The following is a 20,545-nucleotide window of genomic DNA, read 5'->3' as shown; positions in this document are numbered from 1 at the left end:
ATTTCTCAGTGGAGTAAAGTGTTTGATGAATGTGAATCTGTTTCAGTGCATTTAAAAGGTACATTAGGAATTCAGTTTTGTTCTCCTGTAGGCACGTGTGATGGTGTGCCATGCTCTCAGACTGGGGAGCAGACAGCAGCCACCCATGTGTACAATAACATCCCTCCCTCTTATTACATTTGAATTACAAATTCATCAAAGAAAGTACAAGAGGATAAGTGCCTAGGTGACCTTTAAATACATGTTGATTGGCAACCTAAATTAATGTATTGGTATGTGGCATAAATATACAATGATCGTCTCCATGACAACTAGGTCGCTGGGTAATGAAGGCGCTCATTATTATACATTTTAGGGACCGAATGTGCCTTGGTATGCAAATTCTGTACGTTCCTTTCCACCTGGAAGGAGGGTAAAGTTTTGCTGATTGCTATAGATGTAATCTAACAAAATATCAAATTCAAAGGTTAGGAGTTCAAAAATGCCAGGGTTGTGAATAAGTGAAGAGAATGTAGGGACCTATTAAAGGGAGGGCTCCTTTTGAAGTGGGAAATTAGACCCTAAAATGTGTACAAAGAAATTTCAATGGAAGCATTTCAATTTTGTCAATACTGCAAACAACATATCCACCCTTTCTATTGTGAATAGCTTGGTTACTGAGAGATAACCATGTCAAACATTGTATAAATGATCCACTGGATTATTTTTTTGAATTCATTTTCAGCATTTCTTTGTATGCTGAACGCATGCTAAATGTTACAGAACCGTGCCGCTTGCATGGTGTTTATCTGTGTACCGTAACAATCTGGATTTCACTTTGCTATTAGACTGAGAGGCTGTTAAATCAAGTCTCATATAAAACTTCCTTTTAGTGACCGGAGCAGTGCACTCGCTAGCCACTGCACCAGTCCATTGGATTGTATTACATGTTATGCTCAGGTACACTAGATGGGTTTAATTACCACCATGCTGATTTTATTCATGTTGGGTTTTTAAACTCTTACTGTATTGCCGGTTTTTGATATTTTCTTTTTCAGATTTGATTACCACTTATCGTATCTGAAGCCTGTCTTTCCGGCCACCACACTAAAAGTTTGTTTCCATTGCTCGTTCGTTTCCTGGATAGACAGCACGGGTGTGAAAGAGAAAATAAAACAATCAACTGCAAATCAACAGCAAAGCATTGTTTTGTAACTGCCAGTTTGAATATAGGCTTAATTTAATGTCTGTGCACATTAATAATTTGACAAAATAAGCTATTTTACCCTAGACCAATGGGAATGATTAGTCCAATCAATAAGAAAAGCAATTTCCCTGACTTGCAGTAATACAAATATATTAGTGACATTTCCCATGTATCTAAGCAAACGTTCTCTACACCATATCATGTGTAGCTTCAGTCCTGCAATTAGGTGACACTGATTTCTTTGGCACATGCTGCACAATGGTGGATCTGAAAAGTGAATCTATTGAAACATGCACACTGTAAGATAGACATTGTAATGGATCCCAGTGCATGGGTGCACAGTCTGAGTGATGTGGCGTTATTGCTCCACTGACTAAATGCAATCACAAACCATTGTTTTCAGAAGTGGCTGCTTTATTCTGATTACAATCTTCCTCATTGGAGCCTTTACTGGTTGCTTTGATTTGTTTTTCTAAGGTCTATTTCACCAGGTACGTGATATTTGTATGAGAAGAGGGATTGGAAGCACACTTTGTACAGTAGTATGTTTTCTCAAAAGCATTTCTTTGTAGATTTGCCTGTATTCGCTCTTTTTCTCACAATCACTTTGTGTAATTAAACAGCTGTAAGGCAAAGGCACACAGCCAGTCATGTGAGCACCAGAGAGTAATGCTTGTCTGTACACAACATTGTTAATCTTTGGGCATGGACTATACACCGAGTCATTACCTACCATTTTGTGGACCTCTGAGTTTGTTTGATATAAAACCTATACTTAATGGGCAAATTGTGCATGTCATCACCATAGCCAATGATAATCCCTTTTCAATAATGAAACATCTCCTTTGGGCTTTTGTTTAGCAATAGAAACGAGGAAGGCTGCCCAGAGAGCTGCAGGGGCATTGTAATGATTTGCCAGTAAGAATCTGGGAAGAAGCAGCCTGCGGTTCTTAAGTATCTATGATTACACAAGATGAAAGAACAAGAGGGTTGCAAGATAGGGGAAAAAGTGCATAGTTAACCAGGGGATTGAGGCAAGATAAATACAATCCGAATGTTCCATGAAGCACAAATAGTTCATGCAGCATTTAAAACAATATAGATGAACTGTACAGAACCCAACATTCACCCACTTCCCAAAGCATATTATTACTATTATTATTATTATTACTGAATGTTGACCAGGTGCTAATGAAACTGAACCAGATGCTAGTATTCACAATTTTGAACAGCTAAATCAGCTACAACGGCATTACTGCCAAGTCGGATGTCAGCAAATGGCTCCCAAACATAGCAATTTGTTACCGTGCTTCTGTAGGATTTGTGCTAACTGCAGGCTGACAAGATGGTTTCCATTTGCAGATCTGTGAGTAGTGGTTTAACAGTCACCTGGCCTGTGCGTCAGGGCTGTGAAATCTGGAAGCAGTAAAACCTTATAACAAGAAGGCATGAAAGTGGGTCTGGTTGACATCTGACCTCTTCTCTACAGTTCTTTTGAGCTGTTAAAAAGCATGCGTAGCAAAAGTCAAAAGACAGCTGGGGTCTTTTCTGCATTTTGAACATGTGGACCGAGGGAAGGCAGGGGGCCCAGTCTCAGCTCTACCTAAATTGCTTTTGGGTCAAGAAAACTTTTTTATTCCTGTAGCAGTGGTCTGCTCCTGGATCAGTTTTCACTGCTTTTATGGAGTGACTTGCCCTTTCACCGTCAGCCGTGGCCCTTTCTTCAAAGTTCCATATTTTCAGATTTACGGTACGATCTTCAAAGTTAATGTGGAAAACAGTACTTGGTGCTACATTTTTTTTTTCTTTTTAGAAAAAACATGAGGAGAGGTGTTTTGCAATGGGCACTGGATATTATCTCAGTAACTGGCCCTCTTCCGTTTTTTAGTTAACATCAGTCTTTCTGTTTTGCTCAGTTTACACTAAATATTTTAGCAGCCGCGGTTCAGTGACGCTGTGACGCATTGCTTTTCAAGCCCCTGCATCAGAATGCCATCAGTGTCACGTTGAGTGATGACAGACTTGGCGCTTGCCTATTATTGGGTCGTTCGCTAAAAGGCTTTCCTTCAGCAGTCCTTCTAGACTTGCAGTGAGCTGTCCTGCAGAGCCTTGTCAGTTCACTGTAGTACGCATGTCACACTACTTGTGCACAATCCAGCTGTGCCAGGGGAGATTTCTTTATTTATTAAAACTCTTGTGATATGCTAATCCAGGGGTGTCCGATCACAGTCCTGGAGGGCCACTCCACTCCAGGTTGAACAGGTAAGAGGAGATAATGAACTACTTCGGGACCTGGTTGGAGGTTTAGGTTGGTTTTTACAATATAGAACACGGGTGGAACAAAGAACAGGAGTGGAAGGGCCAACTTTGGCTACCCCAGTGCTAATCAGTATCGTGCCGTACAGTACAATATGATTCAAACGCGTCTCGTATTTTAAATGATTTCTACGCTGTCTATATAAAACAACACTTGAGACCCAACCTTCTGCAGATTTACAGATTACCGATTTGAGACTGAAGCTGTTCAAAAATAAAGGCCTTGCTAGAAAATAATTAGTAAGCATCTTGTTGGTGTCCATTAATGGAATGCCTATTGAAGCATGTACAGCGCAGTTTGTCTTGAGCCCAAGGGGTCCTTCCTTCACTCTGTGAATACTACTGCTCAATGGAGCAGAACAGGTGATTGCTCAATACTTTGACAGTCATCGCATTTAAATGCATTTCATACTTTATTAAGCCTCAGGGATTGTGCATTTTCATGACAATAAACAACACTATCAATTATTTAATAACATCACTGTATAGTGGGACCATGTAAGAGTACAAGACATCTGCATACTCCAGGCTAAGCTTGTCCGGTGATGGATCCAGGCAGCTCTAAATACACCCTTGTTGTTTGCTCATTTCTCACATAACAAATAAAACATATTTGAGTTACAGCAGTTGAATTGCAGTCATTTATGCAGCAGAGCGCTCATTGTTTCCTTAGAAGCGATGAAATGTTAGTTTACAAATTGAGTGAAATGCCTGCTGTTAATCTCCTCTTGAGGTTGTGAACCCAGCAATATTACATTGATTTAATAATTCAACAGCTGTATGTGTATATATATATATATATATATATATATATATATATATATATATATATATATATAGATAGATAGATAGATAGATAGATAGATTGGGACTTCTGCAGCTGGATGAGTAGATTTCAAGTTTTACCTCGGATCTCTCATTATGTGCTTGTACCCAAGAAATAAATCAACATGCTGTACAAACGTACGCTCCTCTGAGTGTCCCAATAGTTAATCAATAGAGTTGGATAATAGTGTGTATTTTTTGTAAACACATTGGCAACACATTTCTTTTGCTCTATTGCTTCTAAACGTTTCAGCAAACGCCACAGAGAAGCCCTTGTGCTCTTTCCAAGCGTCACCCCCTGGGCCTCACTTAATTCCCTGGCAGTGTTTAAGCCTGCAATCATTTTATCTGCCTTTTATCACTTTACTATCACAGCCACATTGCACCTAGAAAACCAGGGCATTGGTAATGACACCAGCTATGTTCCAGCTGGCACACAAAAGTCTTGTTCAAAAGCTGCAGTGTTTTCATTGTCATTAAATCTCTTACAGCCTCCCCCCCTCCACCCCACAGCTATGTGTTGACTCTGGCTCCCAGTTCTTATTCTCACCAGGGATTCAGCAGTAACTGAATGCATTCTGCATGCAAAGCCATGGACACCAGCGGTTACTATCGACGTGGAGGGATCCAGGAATCTGTCTTCTTTTTATAACGTCGTCTTCAGATATATGGGCTTCAATTCACCGCAAACGGGGCTCCAACAGAAACCATTGGTGGAGAGACTACTATCTATTCAGTGCTGGCTGGTACCTTAGTATTGCTTTGTCAGTCTGAATTAGTAGGTTTACTTACTGTAACTGAGTTAATTGAAAGGTGGTGTGAGGTTCTAGAATCAGAATCCTGAGTACAAGTTCGGAACCAGGCAACAACAATCTACAAAGTCAACGTCACCTAACCCCCCCCCACACACACGCACACACACACATCTTGTGTACATATTTAATACAGATTAATGACTGCAGGTCTTTTTTTTTTTTTTACAGTGGTTTTAAATCAAACACGTGTGCAGGATCAGAAGTAGAACATTGTGAGGGTACCGTTAATGGGTTCCCTTTCTTCCATACTTCAGCAGTAAATACAAGACACACAGGCAGATTTGCAGAACTAGATCTAGCTTTATTCTTCTTATCAATGGTCTCACAATGAACTCTAAACAATACAAACTACAAAATCATCTAGTTTTTAATTTTATTTTATAACTGACCAACAATCATATCATCAGCGGGACTTCAACAGGATGGAGAATACAACTTAGTAGAAAGAAAAAAAAAAAGTGCTTCCTGACACAGACTTCAAGAACTCCTCTTTACCTGAAACGTAGGTGTAAGGGCTGAGCCTGGGACAAGGACAGGCAATGTGAGATCTTCCACAGCTACAGCTAGCAGAGGAATTCTGACCTGAATAAAGCTTGTGCTTTTATTGTACCTCTTTTAAACTTCTCATCGCCTGTACTGACCTATCGTGCATGTGGGATGTTTTCTTGCGGCAAGAACGTGTTTTGATTAACAGGTAACTGAACAGGTGCTACTGCTTTTTGGTTTGGAGTTTGAGCCGGTTCCACATTGTGTAGTGTTTGAAATACCCCTGCGCTGTGGAGGGGAATCCATACCGGAATGTTGCATTCTGCAGATTTTCTTTTTCCCTGCAGTGTAGTTCTTGAGGATGCGGGCCGGTCACAGCTAAACAGCCGTGGCAGCTGCAGATCCCTTTACAAAGACTTGGCCATAGAGTGTGGGCTAAGGCTAAAGTCCCTGTCTGAAAGCTCATCACCCTGAAATGTGTGTCCCATTTGCCGAACTGGAGTACATACGAAATATTAAGATTTTAAATAAGATTTCAGCATTGCATCTGCTATTTCATCATGTGACATCACCAGTGAATATGTTTCAGAGCAAAATATGATGCCTATTGGTTTTGTACAACTGATATACTCCAGTGTCACAGCTTGAGCAGAGTTTGGTCTTACATGGGTTAATTCACCGCTCTCCTTTTTGTTATGTTTACAGTATGTACAGTATAGAAGGGAACATATGTGAGATACACTTCATGTTATAGCTACTACATGGTAACACTTCTACATATACAGTAAGAGAGGTTTTGTAACAAACACATTTACAAAATGACAAGAGCAGTACTGAGTAAACTGCAGGGCTTCAAACTTCACACCAGCAAGTCTTCAAGCAGGAGGGGGTATGGGGCTTAGACAACGTGCAGCAGGAAGTTAGCATGAAAGAAAATGCTCTGCAAACTTCTGACAGCGTTGAGGCTTTGAGCGATTGCCCTGAGCATATAGAAAACAGAAAGGGAACACAAACTATTTAAATACACTGACAATATTTCAGCCGTACATAAAGAAAAGCTAGCGGGGAGGGAAAAGGGGGAACTGTTCTTTGTGACGAGCTGCTAGAAACAGTAGGGGGATTCTAATTCTCTAACAACTAAATTGTTGTACACCAAAGTGTTTGATACTACATATTCATAAGAATTTGTGGTCTTTTCAGCAAAGGCTAGAAAAAAAAGGATCTTGATCCTTTTCAAAGCTTTTAAAAGCTGAACCAGCAACACTTTGGCACAGCAAACTGTTTGTTTTTCAGATTCAAGGTTTGATCTTCTTACTACAATCTTTTAAATACCCTGCTGTTGCCATAGCAATATTTGGAGCTTAACTGCCTGTTAATTCTGTGTCTATTCCACCGGGCAATTCCGAAAATGGGGTAAACTCAGGACAAGAGAAATTAACCGCTATTGAAAAACGAAAACGCAGTTGAAATTTGGACATAAATGCACTTGTTGAGGTCTGAACAGAATCAGTTTTAATAGAGCCACCCTTCATACCAGTAACCTGCATTGATGCAGGCTGCTTGTGTATTATTGTATTTAGTTAAGAAGGCAATGGGAAAATACAAACTGGATAATGAATGGGTTGAAGTGGAGCTGCATTTATAACTTTTCTTTAATACATACATTGCTGCTTATTTGGCTGGTGGAAGCTTACAGAGAAGCCTTACAAAATAAATACCTGGACTCGAACAGTAGAAAAATACCCTGTAACTACTATCACACTACTAGCTACTCAAACAATACCATGAGGACACATTCCCTGAGGTCCCAGACAGAGTCTCGGGATGTTAATCTGTCCAGAATAACAGGCTGCTGTTAATGCTGTGATTAATGGGATTAGATCATTTCAGATTTATCCTCCTCCTGTTAATTAATCTGTCTGGTGGATAAAATGTGGGCAGCTCTTATATTCCTTCTGGAATGGGATCCCAATCTTTGCAGTCAAGAAGGGCAGTCTAGCTCTCTGGACAGATTTATTCCGTTCAAGGGCAAACACTTGCAAGTATTACACACTCATAGATATCACATTGGCAGCAGTGCTGTCAAGCAATCAATCTTTTTTTTTTTTTAGACCATTTAAATTCCGTGATGTTGGTCATTGTTTTTTTTTTTTTTATATATAAAAACACGTGTGAAAAACACTGTGGATGACAAAGCAAATTTCAATTGAAACATACTTTTAAAAGAAAATATTTTCTGAGCAATATTCATACCATTTAAATACTTCTTACTTTTTCAGAAGGCTGGAGTATCCCTGGAATGTTGAGCATATTCAAATCCGGAGAGTGGATTTATCAGTGCTTCCCCCCCCGTTTTGCAGTTCACAGACTTAACTATACCATGCCTTTGTGTACAAGTTTTGCACAAAACGTGACTACTGTGAGTCAGCGATTTGAGTGTTTGAGGCAACAGAATTTGGAAAGCAGGTGTTATGGCTTTGTACTGTAACTCTATACTATGCATAATTACTGTATAGCTAACACCCAACCACAGGGTCCTGATAATCAGTACACTACAGTGTGCAGCGTGTCACATTGCACTCTGGGAAATGTAGTTCCACCCTACTGTGGGGTTTATTATATGCCGCAACAGGAACTACTTTTCCCAGCTTCTACAGCTATACCATTAGATGTCACTGCGATTTTTAAACACTCCTGAGTACAGAACTGTACAAACCACATGAAAAATTGTGATGCAAAAAAAAACAGAATAAGAGAATACATAAAATAATAATAAAAAAAGTCACTATTACATTCATTACCTGAAATGAGATTAAACAAAATGTAATGGATTTTTTGTCCACATACTCCAGTGAACCTGCAGTGAATGCCCTTGCTGTAGACTGTGTTAATGTACAACCTGTATTGAACTGTCCTGGACTTGCTGATCGTACAGCCCACCATGACAGCGTGGCTGTTTGTATTGAGGTAAGGGACCAGACCTATGCATTGACTCAAGCTACAGTACAGAACTACCAGCTCTAAGGCTTGAAAGATGAGCTCCACAGAAGACACTGCAACTCGAACCCCCAGGGAACAGGAGCTGTTCGTTTCACACATGGATACAACAAACACATTTCAAAAAGACTGAATTATACCGACTGGCCCAGAAAAAAGGGAACTGAAACGTAACTGTACTCTTTTTCAGGTAGAAATCGTCCACCACAGTGCCACAGTCTCTTTTCTTGAGAGCTGTCGTCGGTCACATGGCCAAAGATAGGACGAGGTTGAATTTATACAGTAGGGGAGAATGAGCTGATCGCACAGCATCATCCAATAACGGCTTTGAAACAAGCTCCCATGGTGTTGGAGTTACCTCACTGGGTTACTTCAACGCATGCACTTAATATTATGTTCAATTTAGTTGCGTCTCCTTTTTTCTGTAAAACCCGAGTACTTTTCTGTGGGGATGACAGGGTTGAAATCAATACAGGAGTGCTGGTTGACTGGACACCTGTCTGACGCCAATGTCATTTACATGACTGATAAATAACTGGGTGCATTCCATTTAAATCCTTCAATTCAGCTGACCCCCAGAAAGCACCACCCAAGAAGGAATTCTAGTTAATAATAGGTCTTGTTACTGCTGAATATCAGCTTTCAAATCTGCTTTAATTGGACATATTCATTGCTTTGCTTCAAATATTCTTTAATTGAACTCATTTTGGCAGAATTTATTTATTTATTTAAATATACTTCTCCAAAAAGTCCTTAGGAGTACAGCTATATATTTTTAATTATAAATGATATAATTTGTATTCTTCAGAACTTGTGTTGCTGTTTTTTTTTTTTATCCTCAGGGTATTAGTAGCAGCGCTATGTATATCTAACCATCTTTACATAAAAAAATAAAAAATAAACAATACTAGAGTTTTTTTTTTTTTGTCAGAACACACTACAGGAACGCAATTACTAAATATAAAACACTATTTAAAAAGCCTTCATGAGAACAATTTCATACAACACCTTGTCCTTTACAGTTTTCTGAGACTCCATCAAATCCACGAGTAGATCAAATAATGGAGGGAACAGAAGACCCCCCTGACAGAAACATATGAACTGTTTATAATACATAAAACATTTAAAAAAAACTTGAGGTAGAACATTGCCTTCAGTGTTAGGAAGTGCTTACGTTGGAAATATTTTGTAGCAGGTGTGTAACAGAATGACTTTTTTTTTTTTTTTTTGAGGTATTACTAAACAAGTACAGACCAATTGATACTCGTTGAAAACAAAGGAAGACACAACAGCTGTGGCTTCCCAGAAGACATTCATTTCCGGCTGAGGTAGGTTCACATTGAGCATCCCAAGGGTTGTTAGCCAAGTCTATAATAGCCTGCATGTAGGGCAAACCGTTGACACAGCTGAGCAAAAAACAACTTTACAGTAAAAAAGAATCCTGAGAACTCTCTGGAGCAGGCCTCTTCTGGCCCCTCGCGTGGAATCATTGGTAGGGTTACTGGCAGGACTTTACAGTTCCTTTTCTAAAATCAAAAGGCCTACAAGTGTAGGTACTGGGCTGTCAACGTTAAACAATTCACTGAAATGTAGAAATCTACAAGTCTGTCAAACAGGCTTTATTGAAGATGGCAATCTCGGTCTGTTGTCACTTGCAGCAGTGTCCTGTAACCGGCCTCTGGAGAGATGGCGATAGAGAAACGTCCATCTGTCCAATATGACTGCATCTTATCATTCATAAGAACAAAAGAAAATAAGAGAAAGAAGATAAAAGGCCCGAGTCTGATAAGAATGATAAAAACCTGACCTGACGGCATTTCAAGAGCAGATTGAGTATCAATCCTTCAAAAAAAAAAAAAAAAAAAAGCATGCAGTTGACCTGAGACGGAGTGAGACTGTTAATAAGAATCCTACAAGAGGCGTTCTAAGACTTGGCGTTCATCCTTGTTCCTCGGCTCGGTGGAGGTGGTTCTCGGAAGGGCCGGTGGCGCCCCCTACTGGAGCACTCTCACTCGGCGGCTGTCGTTCTTCCATGATGCTGACTTCGTCTAGCGGGAGGGTGGAGATTTGTATCTCGTCGTGCAACGTACTAGGGATGTTGTCAGTCTGCCCAAACAAAAAACAGGTCACAGTTGCAATACATTTTCTTGTTGATCTGTGTTTAAAATCCCGAAGACCTACGGTAAATTGATTTCTTTGGGAATATGCCACATACATTAGGTTTCTTTAAATCAAACTGTAAATACCAGTATTTGTTTTCCCATCCTGGGTCATCTCAAAAGCTTAATACTATACTGTATCAGACCCACAGGTCACCAATACAGATTTATGAAACCAAAGTGCACTACAATAATTTTTTATTGTATTTGCTATAGGGGTTTCACTTCTCGTTTTAAACCATAGACCATCTCAAATCACTGGATTAAAAATCCTATTTGTGCCCGACAAATCACTCTGAAGGCTTTAGTCATCTCCCATTCCCGCTCCCTCAACCTCAGGGCACTCTGGGGTGTCTAAATCACTGGCGAAGCTAGGGAATGGCACGGACATCTGGGACAGCATTGCCCAACCATCTTCTGCCAGTTCACATTCTTACTGTGCATTTGTCATCTGCACAGTAACACGATCTTTTGTGTAAATAGAAACTCTGCAAAATTATATTAAAGGGCTTTCGTAAAACCAAGACTTGCACTAATGTTTAACCAGGTCTTGCATCAATGTTACATTCTGCAGAATAGTCTAATCATATTGCAGACGCTATAGCATCAAAAGGCTGGGCCCACCACCCTAATGTTACTTTTATTGCAGGAAAAAAACAGACCACAAAACAAATTTCGTAAAAAAACAGCTATGAATTGAAATGATATCCCCTGCAACAGTGCCCCCCCCTCCCCCACTGGCCCTGTACCCCCTCGTTCCCCCACTTGCTCACCTCGTTCCCTTTGTCAGGCTGTTCTCGGAGGGGGGTCCCTGGGAACAGTCTCTCCAGCTCGTTGGTATCGGCAGGCTGTTTCCCAGTGTTTCCAGTCTCATCGAGGTCCCTCCGCGACACTCTGTTCAGCACCAGCCCTGCCGAGCTCCCGGTCTGATTGCGGACGACCTGTGGTGTGGCCAAGTGATCCTGTACGTTCTTACACATCAGCAACCTGCAAAACAAGGGCAAGAGGAACTGATCAGAGAACAGGTAGGACTTGTTAAAACCCATTAACTGAATGAGGTACAAAAACACAACAACAATTTGTTCAGGTGACTAGTAGCATAACTGAAATCCTCTTTTCCTGCTATTCCAAACGAGGGATTTTCCAAAGGTATTCCAGATCTCCACCGTGAGAAAAACAGCAATGTTTAGGAAACCTTCCACAGACTGCAGCATGAATAATCTGTGGCTAATCGGCTATAAAAAAACAACCTTGAAATCTAAAGAAAACCATAGGATAAAAATGACAGGGTCATGAAGTGCTACAAACATGGAGGGGCATTTCTTTCAAACACAAGGTCACCGTCTTTCAAGGGGTGTTGTGTGTGCCCTATGAAAATGATTGCATTCTTCTATTTTCAATGTTATCTCAACAGTTTGTTGACTTGGTTATCCCCGTGTTGCATACTCAATACTGCCTATGTTTGCAGTGAAACCATAGGGTGCATGTACCCAGTTAAAGGTTAGATATGTGTATAGCTCTGCCCCCGATTTAAAAGTCTTCCTACCGTCCACGATATCCGAACATGAGGAACAGGACACAGAAGATGATGCAGGTGACTCCGATGTGAATCCCAATGATGATGCCTGTGGTGGAAGTTTTGTTTTGTTCATCCTTTACACAGTTACAGGGGGTATTCAGCACTGAGGGAAAAAAAACAAACATTACATTTAGTTTGAATCGTTTCCTACAAAACCACGACCCTCTCAACTGGAAACCACGAAAACCACAATGGGCGCAATGTGGCAGCTTCATTTCACGTGAGGCAGATATGAAGCCAAAGCTTAATGAAACTATAAAAGAGATTACACGGCATTAGGAAACGACAGTTAGTAACGAGATTACCCTAAACTAAAATATACGTTGCTCTGTATAGCTTTGAGGTCGTGGTTTTCTGACTGACTTGTATACATGAAAGTCTCCCCCTCAGGCAGTGTGTTTGGAGGATCGATTGGACTCTCTCTCTCACCTGAGCGCTCGACGGTGTCTCGCAGGGATACGAAGCGCACGCTGGAGTTCCCTTCTCCATGCTGGTTGAAGGCAAGGAGCTTCACTTCATACACCACAGAGGGGTCTGAGGGTGAAACACACAGAGTTCAGTATCACATCACTGGAACTGTACTAAACGAAGCATGCGCCATACATACTGTAAAACACCAAATATCTGTGTGAGAGCCCCAGTGCTTACCGAGCTGGGTGATGTTGAGGGGTGCGAGAGCCCCAGTGCTTACCGAGCTGGGTGATGTTGAGGGGTGCGAGAGCCCCAGTGCTTACCGAGCTGGGTGATGTTTAGGGGTGCGAGAGCCCCAGTGCTTACCGAGCTGGGTGATGTTGAAGGACGTGATGTTGCTGGGCAGCCACAGCGGGCCGGTGAAGTGTGAGACATGGACCTTGCGGTAATAAAGCTTAAAGCCCCTGTGCATGCCCAGCTTAATAGAGGGCTCCCATGTGGCTTGGATTGATGTGCTGTTTAAAACCTTAATAAAGAGCAATGGTGTGGCTGGAACTGAAACAAAAAAAGATATCAATTTCACTGCCTAGCCAGGTTTTCAAAGCCTTTATTATATTACTGCTAACATGCTAGTTTGGGCTGTCGTGCAATTTACAAATTTACTGAATTGTCAAATATAGCCCAAGATCAAAATCAGTAACCAAAAACTAGCACCAACTGTGTGCGTAACACATAATGTAGTAGAATTGATATATACAAGCAAGTCTGATGTAATTGACTTTAAATTGCAGAATTCCTGTGCTTAACAGCTGATCACTTTCCCCAGCAATGCTTTGACTTCTGTAAACATGGCATGAGCTGCTTGCTGATGAAATGTTGGCAATTCCTTAAACTTCTCTTAATGTAATTCTATCATTCTCCATCTTCAATAAAGTGTAAAATCCATATATATTACGTAATGCAATTCATTTTCCTGTAATCCGCTCCAGCACATCAGTCTGTGCCATCCAGCACATGCTACTATTTAATGAATCCTAAAAGTGTACAGTGGGTGGAGGAGCGATTAACAAGGCGCAGCCTGACCTGACCGGAGTGGTGTCAGATACATACCCTCCCTCTGTCAAGATAATCTACACCTGCGGCTCACGGTTTATGGTGCGTGTGCGACTGAACTCCCCAGAGAGTGGCGGGTCAGAGTTTTTTGTTTTGTTTAGCAGGACAGGATTTCTACCCACCTTCCCCCAGCGTCTTCTCTGTGGCCGTCTCCGAGGGCTTGCTGGCTCCGCGTGAGGTGTAGGCCTTCACGTAGAATGCGTAGCTGGTGGAAGGCTCCAGGTCAGACACCAACTGTTGGAAAGTACTTTTACTAACAGCTTCCTGGTACTCCATTTCAATGGGATCTGAAGAAATAAAAGGATACGCTGTATGCACACACACCCCTTCAATAAAACCGGGCAGGTGCCACTCAACCTGAACCCAAACCAACCTGAATAAACTCCATCTCTACCCTCTGCCCTGTGACAGCTCAGTTTATGTCTAAGGCTGGTAATTAAAGTATTTCCTCTCTCTCAGACTCCAGAGGCTTTAATTAGCGGCCTGCTAGCACGGCCGCAGTGCCATGTAGCAGTGAAAATAACACGCCTATGGTTTAACAGTCGTAATAATAATAATAATAATAATAATAATAATAATAATAATAATAACAACAACAACAACAACAACAAAAGGGATAACTGAATTCCTTCAAATTGAATTTAAAAACCCTGTTAATTTCAGGCTCCAATATGCAAGTGATTAAAATCGTTTAAAGTGCAAACTATTTTTTTTTTTTATAATCTACTTGGGTTATATCTCTCTTTTTTTTATTTTTTTGAACCAATGAAGAATGAAATCTAAACCAATGCTGGGGAAAAGGGCAATGGAAAGGCACAGCTCTGATATCACTACTGGTGGTCTTGTCTTCAGCAGACAGTGTTCCTTATTGCCTGCAATTAAGGAAAGGATGGTCCCCCACAGGTGTTGACAGACTGAGAGAGTCCAGGGTCCAGGGTCCCCCCTTCCCCCCACGGTCTTCAAACCTGTGACCCAAGGTGAACGCACCCCCTGCTGAGGCTCTAACACCCGGTCATAAACATGCGAGTATCATTAAACTGATCTCAAGCAGCGCACATGGCGTGGCGACGTACTGTTTCAGAACGACTGGTGTAGCCCACACTTAGAACTGAGCCCTCCGTGTAACGAAAGCTGTCTGCTGTTAGAGGGCTCAGGTGCGGTACAAGGACCCAAACATCTTTGAAAAAGGTCAGTGATGACTTATTTGATTGACTGCGCCAGGACATTTCTTCCCCAGCGCCTGCTGGAGGTGCTTACCTATGGTTTTGCGGATGTGCAGCACGTAGCCGATGATCTCCTGTGTGTTCTGCAGGGGCTGGCTCCACAACACCTGGATGGCAGTGGAGGAGGCCGTCACAGCCTTCACGTCTCGAGGGGGACTGGGTAACCCATCTGCCCAGAGCACAGTGAGCCGGGCGCTGGCCTGGGTGGAGCCCGCGCTGTTCTCCGCAATGCACTGGTAAATCGCCTCGTCCTCCAGGCTGATCCCATAGATAGTAAGGGTGCTGCCAAACAAAAGAGAAATTTTTTAAGAAAAAAAAAATAAATAAAAAGAACTGGAGATGTTTTACAATATTGGATTGTGAATGCATAAAGTAAATGTTTCAGTCCCTTCTGGGAGCAGTTAAAAGGCATGATCACTGGTGAACACTGCAACTGTTTCCACTTGCCTCTGACCTGCTTGCATCAAGTTACAGAACTTAATCACCCTGCTGTACAAACAGCAACAGAGGCTTCTCAGTAAGAGCGGTTGCCATGCATTTAAAAAACACAGCTTCGTCACATTACAGCCTCCCAGCTTTACAGAGAGCTAGTTCTAGGGGGTTAGATTATTAGGGCTGAATATATCATTAGCGTCTTTGCTTCCATAATCCTTGGGCTATAAAATAACACATTAAACAGTTAAACTAATCATTTGGGAGCGAGATATGTAAATTGGCCTGCAGCTCATTTGAATTCTGGCTTCTGATCATTGAATTCCATTATCATCATCATCATCTTTTTTTTTTTTTTTGTATTATTATCAAAAGTATTTATTTTTGAGGGGACTACACTGCCATTAAGAAGCAAGAAAAAAAAAATATTATTGTACTTTCTGATTTGGCAAATTATGTACCGGTAAATCAAAAATGTGTGTGATTACAGTTAAAAGTGAAACGTGTGCTCCTTATCCACCATACTGCTGTGGGATAAATACCCTCATTATTTGGCTTCACATTTTATTTTTGAAATGCCTTTGCGTTGAAGTTCAATATTGGTTTTCATTTTCACACCATTCAGTTTCACATCCAGCCTCAGTTGTTGCAGCCCCCTCTATTCAAACCCTGTGAAGAAGCAGGGTTCTATAGGAGCAATCTCAATACAAAATGGAAAAGGAACAAAAGGCCCAAGGTATCTTCAGCACGGCTCGGAGGTCATGGAGAGGGGCACCGTCCTCTTACTCAACACTCTCTTTATTTGGTAACTTCGGGGACCAGCAGTACAAACTAGAGGGCTGCATAAACGGCACAGTGACTTTAACAAACTCGCACAGGTTATACAATTTTATAGCACCACCCAAAACACCACTACACCAGAAAATATTTCCCACTTAACCCATTAAGTACCATTAAGAACACAAGCTGTATTTATGTAAATCGGACCCGTGAAATTTCACACCGGCTATGAAGCTCAACACACAGAAAATGGCGCTTTATGATCACTGTATACTGAGGCTTCTTAAAAGCATCTGAAGTGCTATATTTGCAGAATTAACAGACTAATTTAGACACAAATTTTATGGTTAACAAAATTAGTTAAAGATAAAATTAAAATAACAGGTAAATGCCAGTTAGAAAATGCTCCAAAAAATGACAAATGTAGCCTCTCCTCAAATGAGGACAGTGGCACTTACTGGGTTAAGGAATCACCGGATCTAGAATTGCCTCCTATCCACCCCGTTCTCATTTTCTTAACATTTCTTTACCTTTTACATTTCCCTTGTCTGACTTTTCCCTTGCCTACATGACTTGCTGTAACAAGCACCTATGGATAGAAGTACTGTATATGAACCAGAACACATTTCATCATTGAATACATGGAGTGCTTGTTGTTTAAAATAAGCTGACTTAATGTCATTAGCATAAACAGAGATAAACTGCAGTCTGCTCTTTCAAGTCTAAATACGAGATCCAGACTGGTCAATGCAAGTTAAATGTAAGTGTAAAATATTGATCTGTCTGGAAGTGGATTGGAGCTCAAAGCAATTGGGACAAGGGCTTGAGGCTTCCAGACTTGCATGTCTGGTATTTATTGCAAACATGTTAAAAAAGTCTAATCATCTTTTTATTGTATAGGTTTGTTATTACATGACCTACTCTTTTGTTGGTTTATATATAGTAAACCCTGATATTCATGTGATACAGACATCTTAAATGTGTAAAAGCATATAGTAAAATCCTTTAATTTCTTGTAAAGGTTGGTCTTTGTGAAGTAGATGTGTGACAAGCTGTTCTCTTATATCCAGCTGGATCATTTCTTGTTATGAAGTTGAACGCACAGATCCTGGTAGGCTCATGCTGTCAAGCTTGTCAGGACGCACGCTGCTTGGAAACGTGGGAACAGGAGTTATGAGGCTCCATTTACACCTCTGGCAGATCAAGAGTCAATCCTATTGAATCCGCTGTGATTTTTATGACAAGTTCCAATTAGATGTGAAACCACGCTACTGTCTAATCCACACCAGGGCTGAAAGCAGCAGAGATATCTATAAAATGGAAGGCAAATTGCTGCCTATTTCCAGCAGGGAGATGCACAATACAATATGGACCAGTTACACATCACAGTTCTAGCCTTAGACAGTCTTGATAGCAGTCTTGCCTCTACAGTGTTGATACACAAAAATGATAAAGGCTCAATCAATGTCTTGTTTTGCTCGGTTTGCATGCAGTAGTGCAAATAGAACCTGCCAAATGCGCACACACACACACACACACACACACACACACACACACACACACACACAGATGAAATTACTCGATTCTGTTTATCTGAGATCTGTCAAGACTGTACCCCACTGCCTTTTACTACAATTGCATTTTGTCTTTTTACGTATTACTACATAGACAATGCCAGTAAGGACGCAATAAAAGAAAAGTCAAAACGAGATTTAGTATTACCAAAGACGGTACGACATGTGTTTCACATTCTGCAGCCTTTACAGAAAAGGCAAAGCGGTTACAACAGGCACCCACCTTCGGAATGCAGTGACAGCTCACTCTGCTGCTGGAGTTCTGTGCAACCTAAAAATGTGAAAATGAACTTTGACAGAGAGGTGCCGGCAGCAGCCCTCCCTCCCTCCCTCCCTCTCGCTATGCAGATAAAAGCTTTACGTGTCGAATGAATTAAGTGTTGCTCGCTGAACTTCTTGACCAGACGCCACAGCCTGCAGACCAACAGGCCCCTGGAGGGTGCTTAGAGGCGGACCTGGTCTCTGTGTACCCTGTGGTATTTCACAGGCACCACATATTTTACAAACTCGCCAGCACTATCGGAGCAGAAATCCAAATGAAATACTGGAAGCTGCTTGATTCAGGGCTTGCAAGGCTCCACATCCACAGGCAACATCCCCTAGTTTAAGTCGTGTCTCTCTGGCTCAGGCGAAATGCTAACTTGCCCTTGTGGCTTTTTGGACCCTTTTGTGTCATGCCTCTGCTTTCTCTCCGAGGGTGAAGCGGGGTGGTAAACAGCCACCCTCTCGCACTGTGAGAAACAGCAGAGCCAGTCTCTGAGGCCAATTCCAATTCCAAGTCCGTCCGTAACAGGAAATGGCATTCTACCACTTGGGTGACAAAAGAGGAAACTGCTATCAGTGCATCTCAACTGGAATATAATCTCACAGGAATGTTTTGTTTGGTATCAGGGATGGACATAATACACTACTATTGCATAGCAGTTTGATCATAGTAAAACCTGGAATGGGTGAAACTGCTATGCAATAGGACTCTTATTTCCATCCCTGGGTATGTTGTTTTAATGCGTACAGTGCTGTATGGTCATATTGTGGTTAAAGATAAAACTTAAATGAGAAATAAAAACTCAGGCAGCACACAAGCACACACAAAACACACAAAAAGCTCTTTGCAGTCTTTAAAATGTGCATGATTAGGCCATCTGCTCTTGGGGGTTTCTTTCTACAGACAGCAGATTGATACCGTCATTTACTCATCAGTTCAAAAGCACTTCAGAGATAGGAGAGGCGAGGGCTGCTTTGTTAGGTGGCAGCGATGTTTGTGAAGCTGCCAATCACTAGCTTTTCAGTAGAATGCACTAACAGCCCTTAATAAAAGGCAGCCGGAGCGATTTCAGATTCACACCAAGCCGATTGGGAGAAGACAAGGGGGGTCAGGGTCTGTGAAGAGGAACACATTCACAAGCTGTCTCCCGGCGATCAAGATGACTGATTTCAGCAGGGTTAGAGGTCAAGGCCAATGACCAAGCCCCAGCACTGGAGGTGGGGGAGGGGGAGGGGGGGGGGTGGGAGGGGGGAGGGGTACGGGACGGACTCAGGAGGATGAGATTGAGAATCCTCCTCAAGAATTCAACAGCACAATGAAAGCACCAGCCTGAATGATATCACCATACAGAAAGGGAAGCTTTCTCCCTCTCAGCAAAGGGTCATGTAAGGACATTAATAACAGTTTTTTTATTTTTTTATTTACAGATAGTAAACCTTGCACAATGGCTGAGTGTCTCAAGTGCTGCCCATGATATCTCTGCTTTCAAGCTTTTCATTCTCGTCATGCTGAAGCAGCCAGTATGACAGAAATATAACATTCACTAAACAAGCAAGGTTGCAGCGAATAAAAACCCTATTGATCAGCATAAAACATGGCAACAGCAGGAAATGAAAGAAATACAGCAAGTTACTGAAAAGATCCCTTTAAATGAGACTTGGGCCCTATTCTCAAATCATTTTACCCCAATCAGTAATTTAAACAAGACCCAATTAAAGGTTGCACTTCTTTTTGGTGATTAGCTTTCTTGCCTCTCTGGGATTATTTAAATTTGTCAGATATTTCAAAGCTAACTATGTAACACCCTTATAAAAGTTTAACCATGGTAAACCTGCAGTCATTTTGCAGTTTTCCCCATCGGTTACCATGGTGTGCTAGGATTTTTAACATGCTTTACAATATCTGTCTGGTCTTAACAGTGCTTTCACGACACAGAATTCCATTTCGCTCTGCTTTTACTGTGGTAAAGCACTGGAAACTGCAGAGATTAGGCCTGCCAGCAGAGGGAGCACACACAGTTCCAGGAAAGTAAGATCCTGTGTTCAAATAGACAAAGGCAAACTAATTGCAAACTGTATGAGAGTGAAGCATATCTCCTAGTTTATACCAGCTTCATTAATACATGACTGGCAGGGGTGAACTTGACCTTTTAGGCAGAAGGCACAGGGACATAACTGGGGTCTCACTCCCCAGGGGGCTGTCCTATATCACAGCAACAAGAAAACAACCTGCATTATCATATTGCTAAACAAAATGCTGCAGGGAAATCAATAGGTCACAGGCACTGAGGCTTCTGTTACACAGGTTATTACAGAAACAGCCTTGGATAACGACCTGTGACCTGATAATGACCTCTGAACTGGATCTATACAAGGCTAACTGCA

The 20,545-nt window shown here is 41.5% G+C and overlaps 1 protein-coding gene across 1 annotated transcript in view; it reads right to left on the bottom strand.

Annotated features, from left to right (window-relative positions):
* Window positions 1-5,422: 5,422 nt before the first annotated feature.
* LOC117429301 (immunoglobulin superfamily DCC subclass member 3-like) overlaps window positions 5,423-20,545 on the bottom strand; it is a 63,460-nt gene continuing 48,337 nt past the window's right edge. Inside the window, exons 8-14 of the mRNA XM_058999028.1 lie at window positions 15,145-15,392; window positions 14,010-14,174; window positions 13,141-13,329; window positions 12,793-12,897; window positions 12,331-12,466; window positions 11,558-11,771; window positions 5,423-10,731 (exon numbers count right to left, since the gene is read on the bottom strand). Coding sequence (XP_058855011.1) covers window positions 10,564-10,731; window positions 11,558-11,771; window positions 12,331-12,466; window positions 12,793-12,897; window positions 13,141-13,329; window positions 14,010-14,174; window positions 15,145-15,392 — 1,225 coding nt within the window. The 3' untranslated portion in view covers window positions 5,423-10,563. The remainder of the gene's footprint in view (window positions 10,732-11,557; window positions 11,772-12,330; window positions 12,467-12,792; window positions 12,898-13,140; window positions 13,330-14,009; window positions 14,175-15,144; window positions 15,393-20,545) is intronic.

Source organism: Acipenser ruthenus, chromosome 24 (assembly GCF_902713425.1).
Source record: "Acipenser ruthenus chromosome 24, fAciRut3.2 maternal haplotype, whole genome shotgun sequence".
Taxonomy (NCBI): Eukaryota; Metazoa; Chordata; class Actinopteri; order Acipenseriformes; family Acipenseridae; genus Acipenser; species Acipenser ruthenus.
The sequence above is the reverse complement of the archived record's forward strand: the minus strand, read 5'-3'. Positions and strand labels throughout refer to the sequence as shown.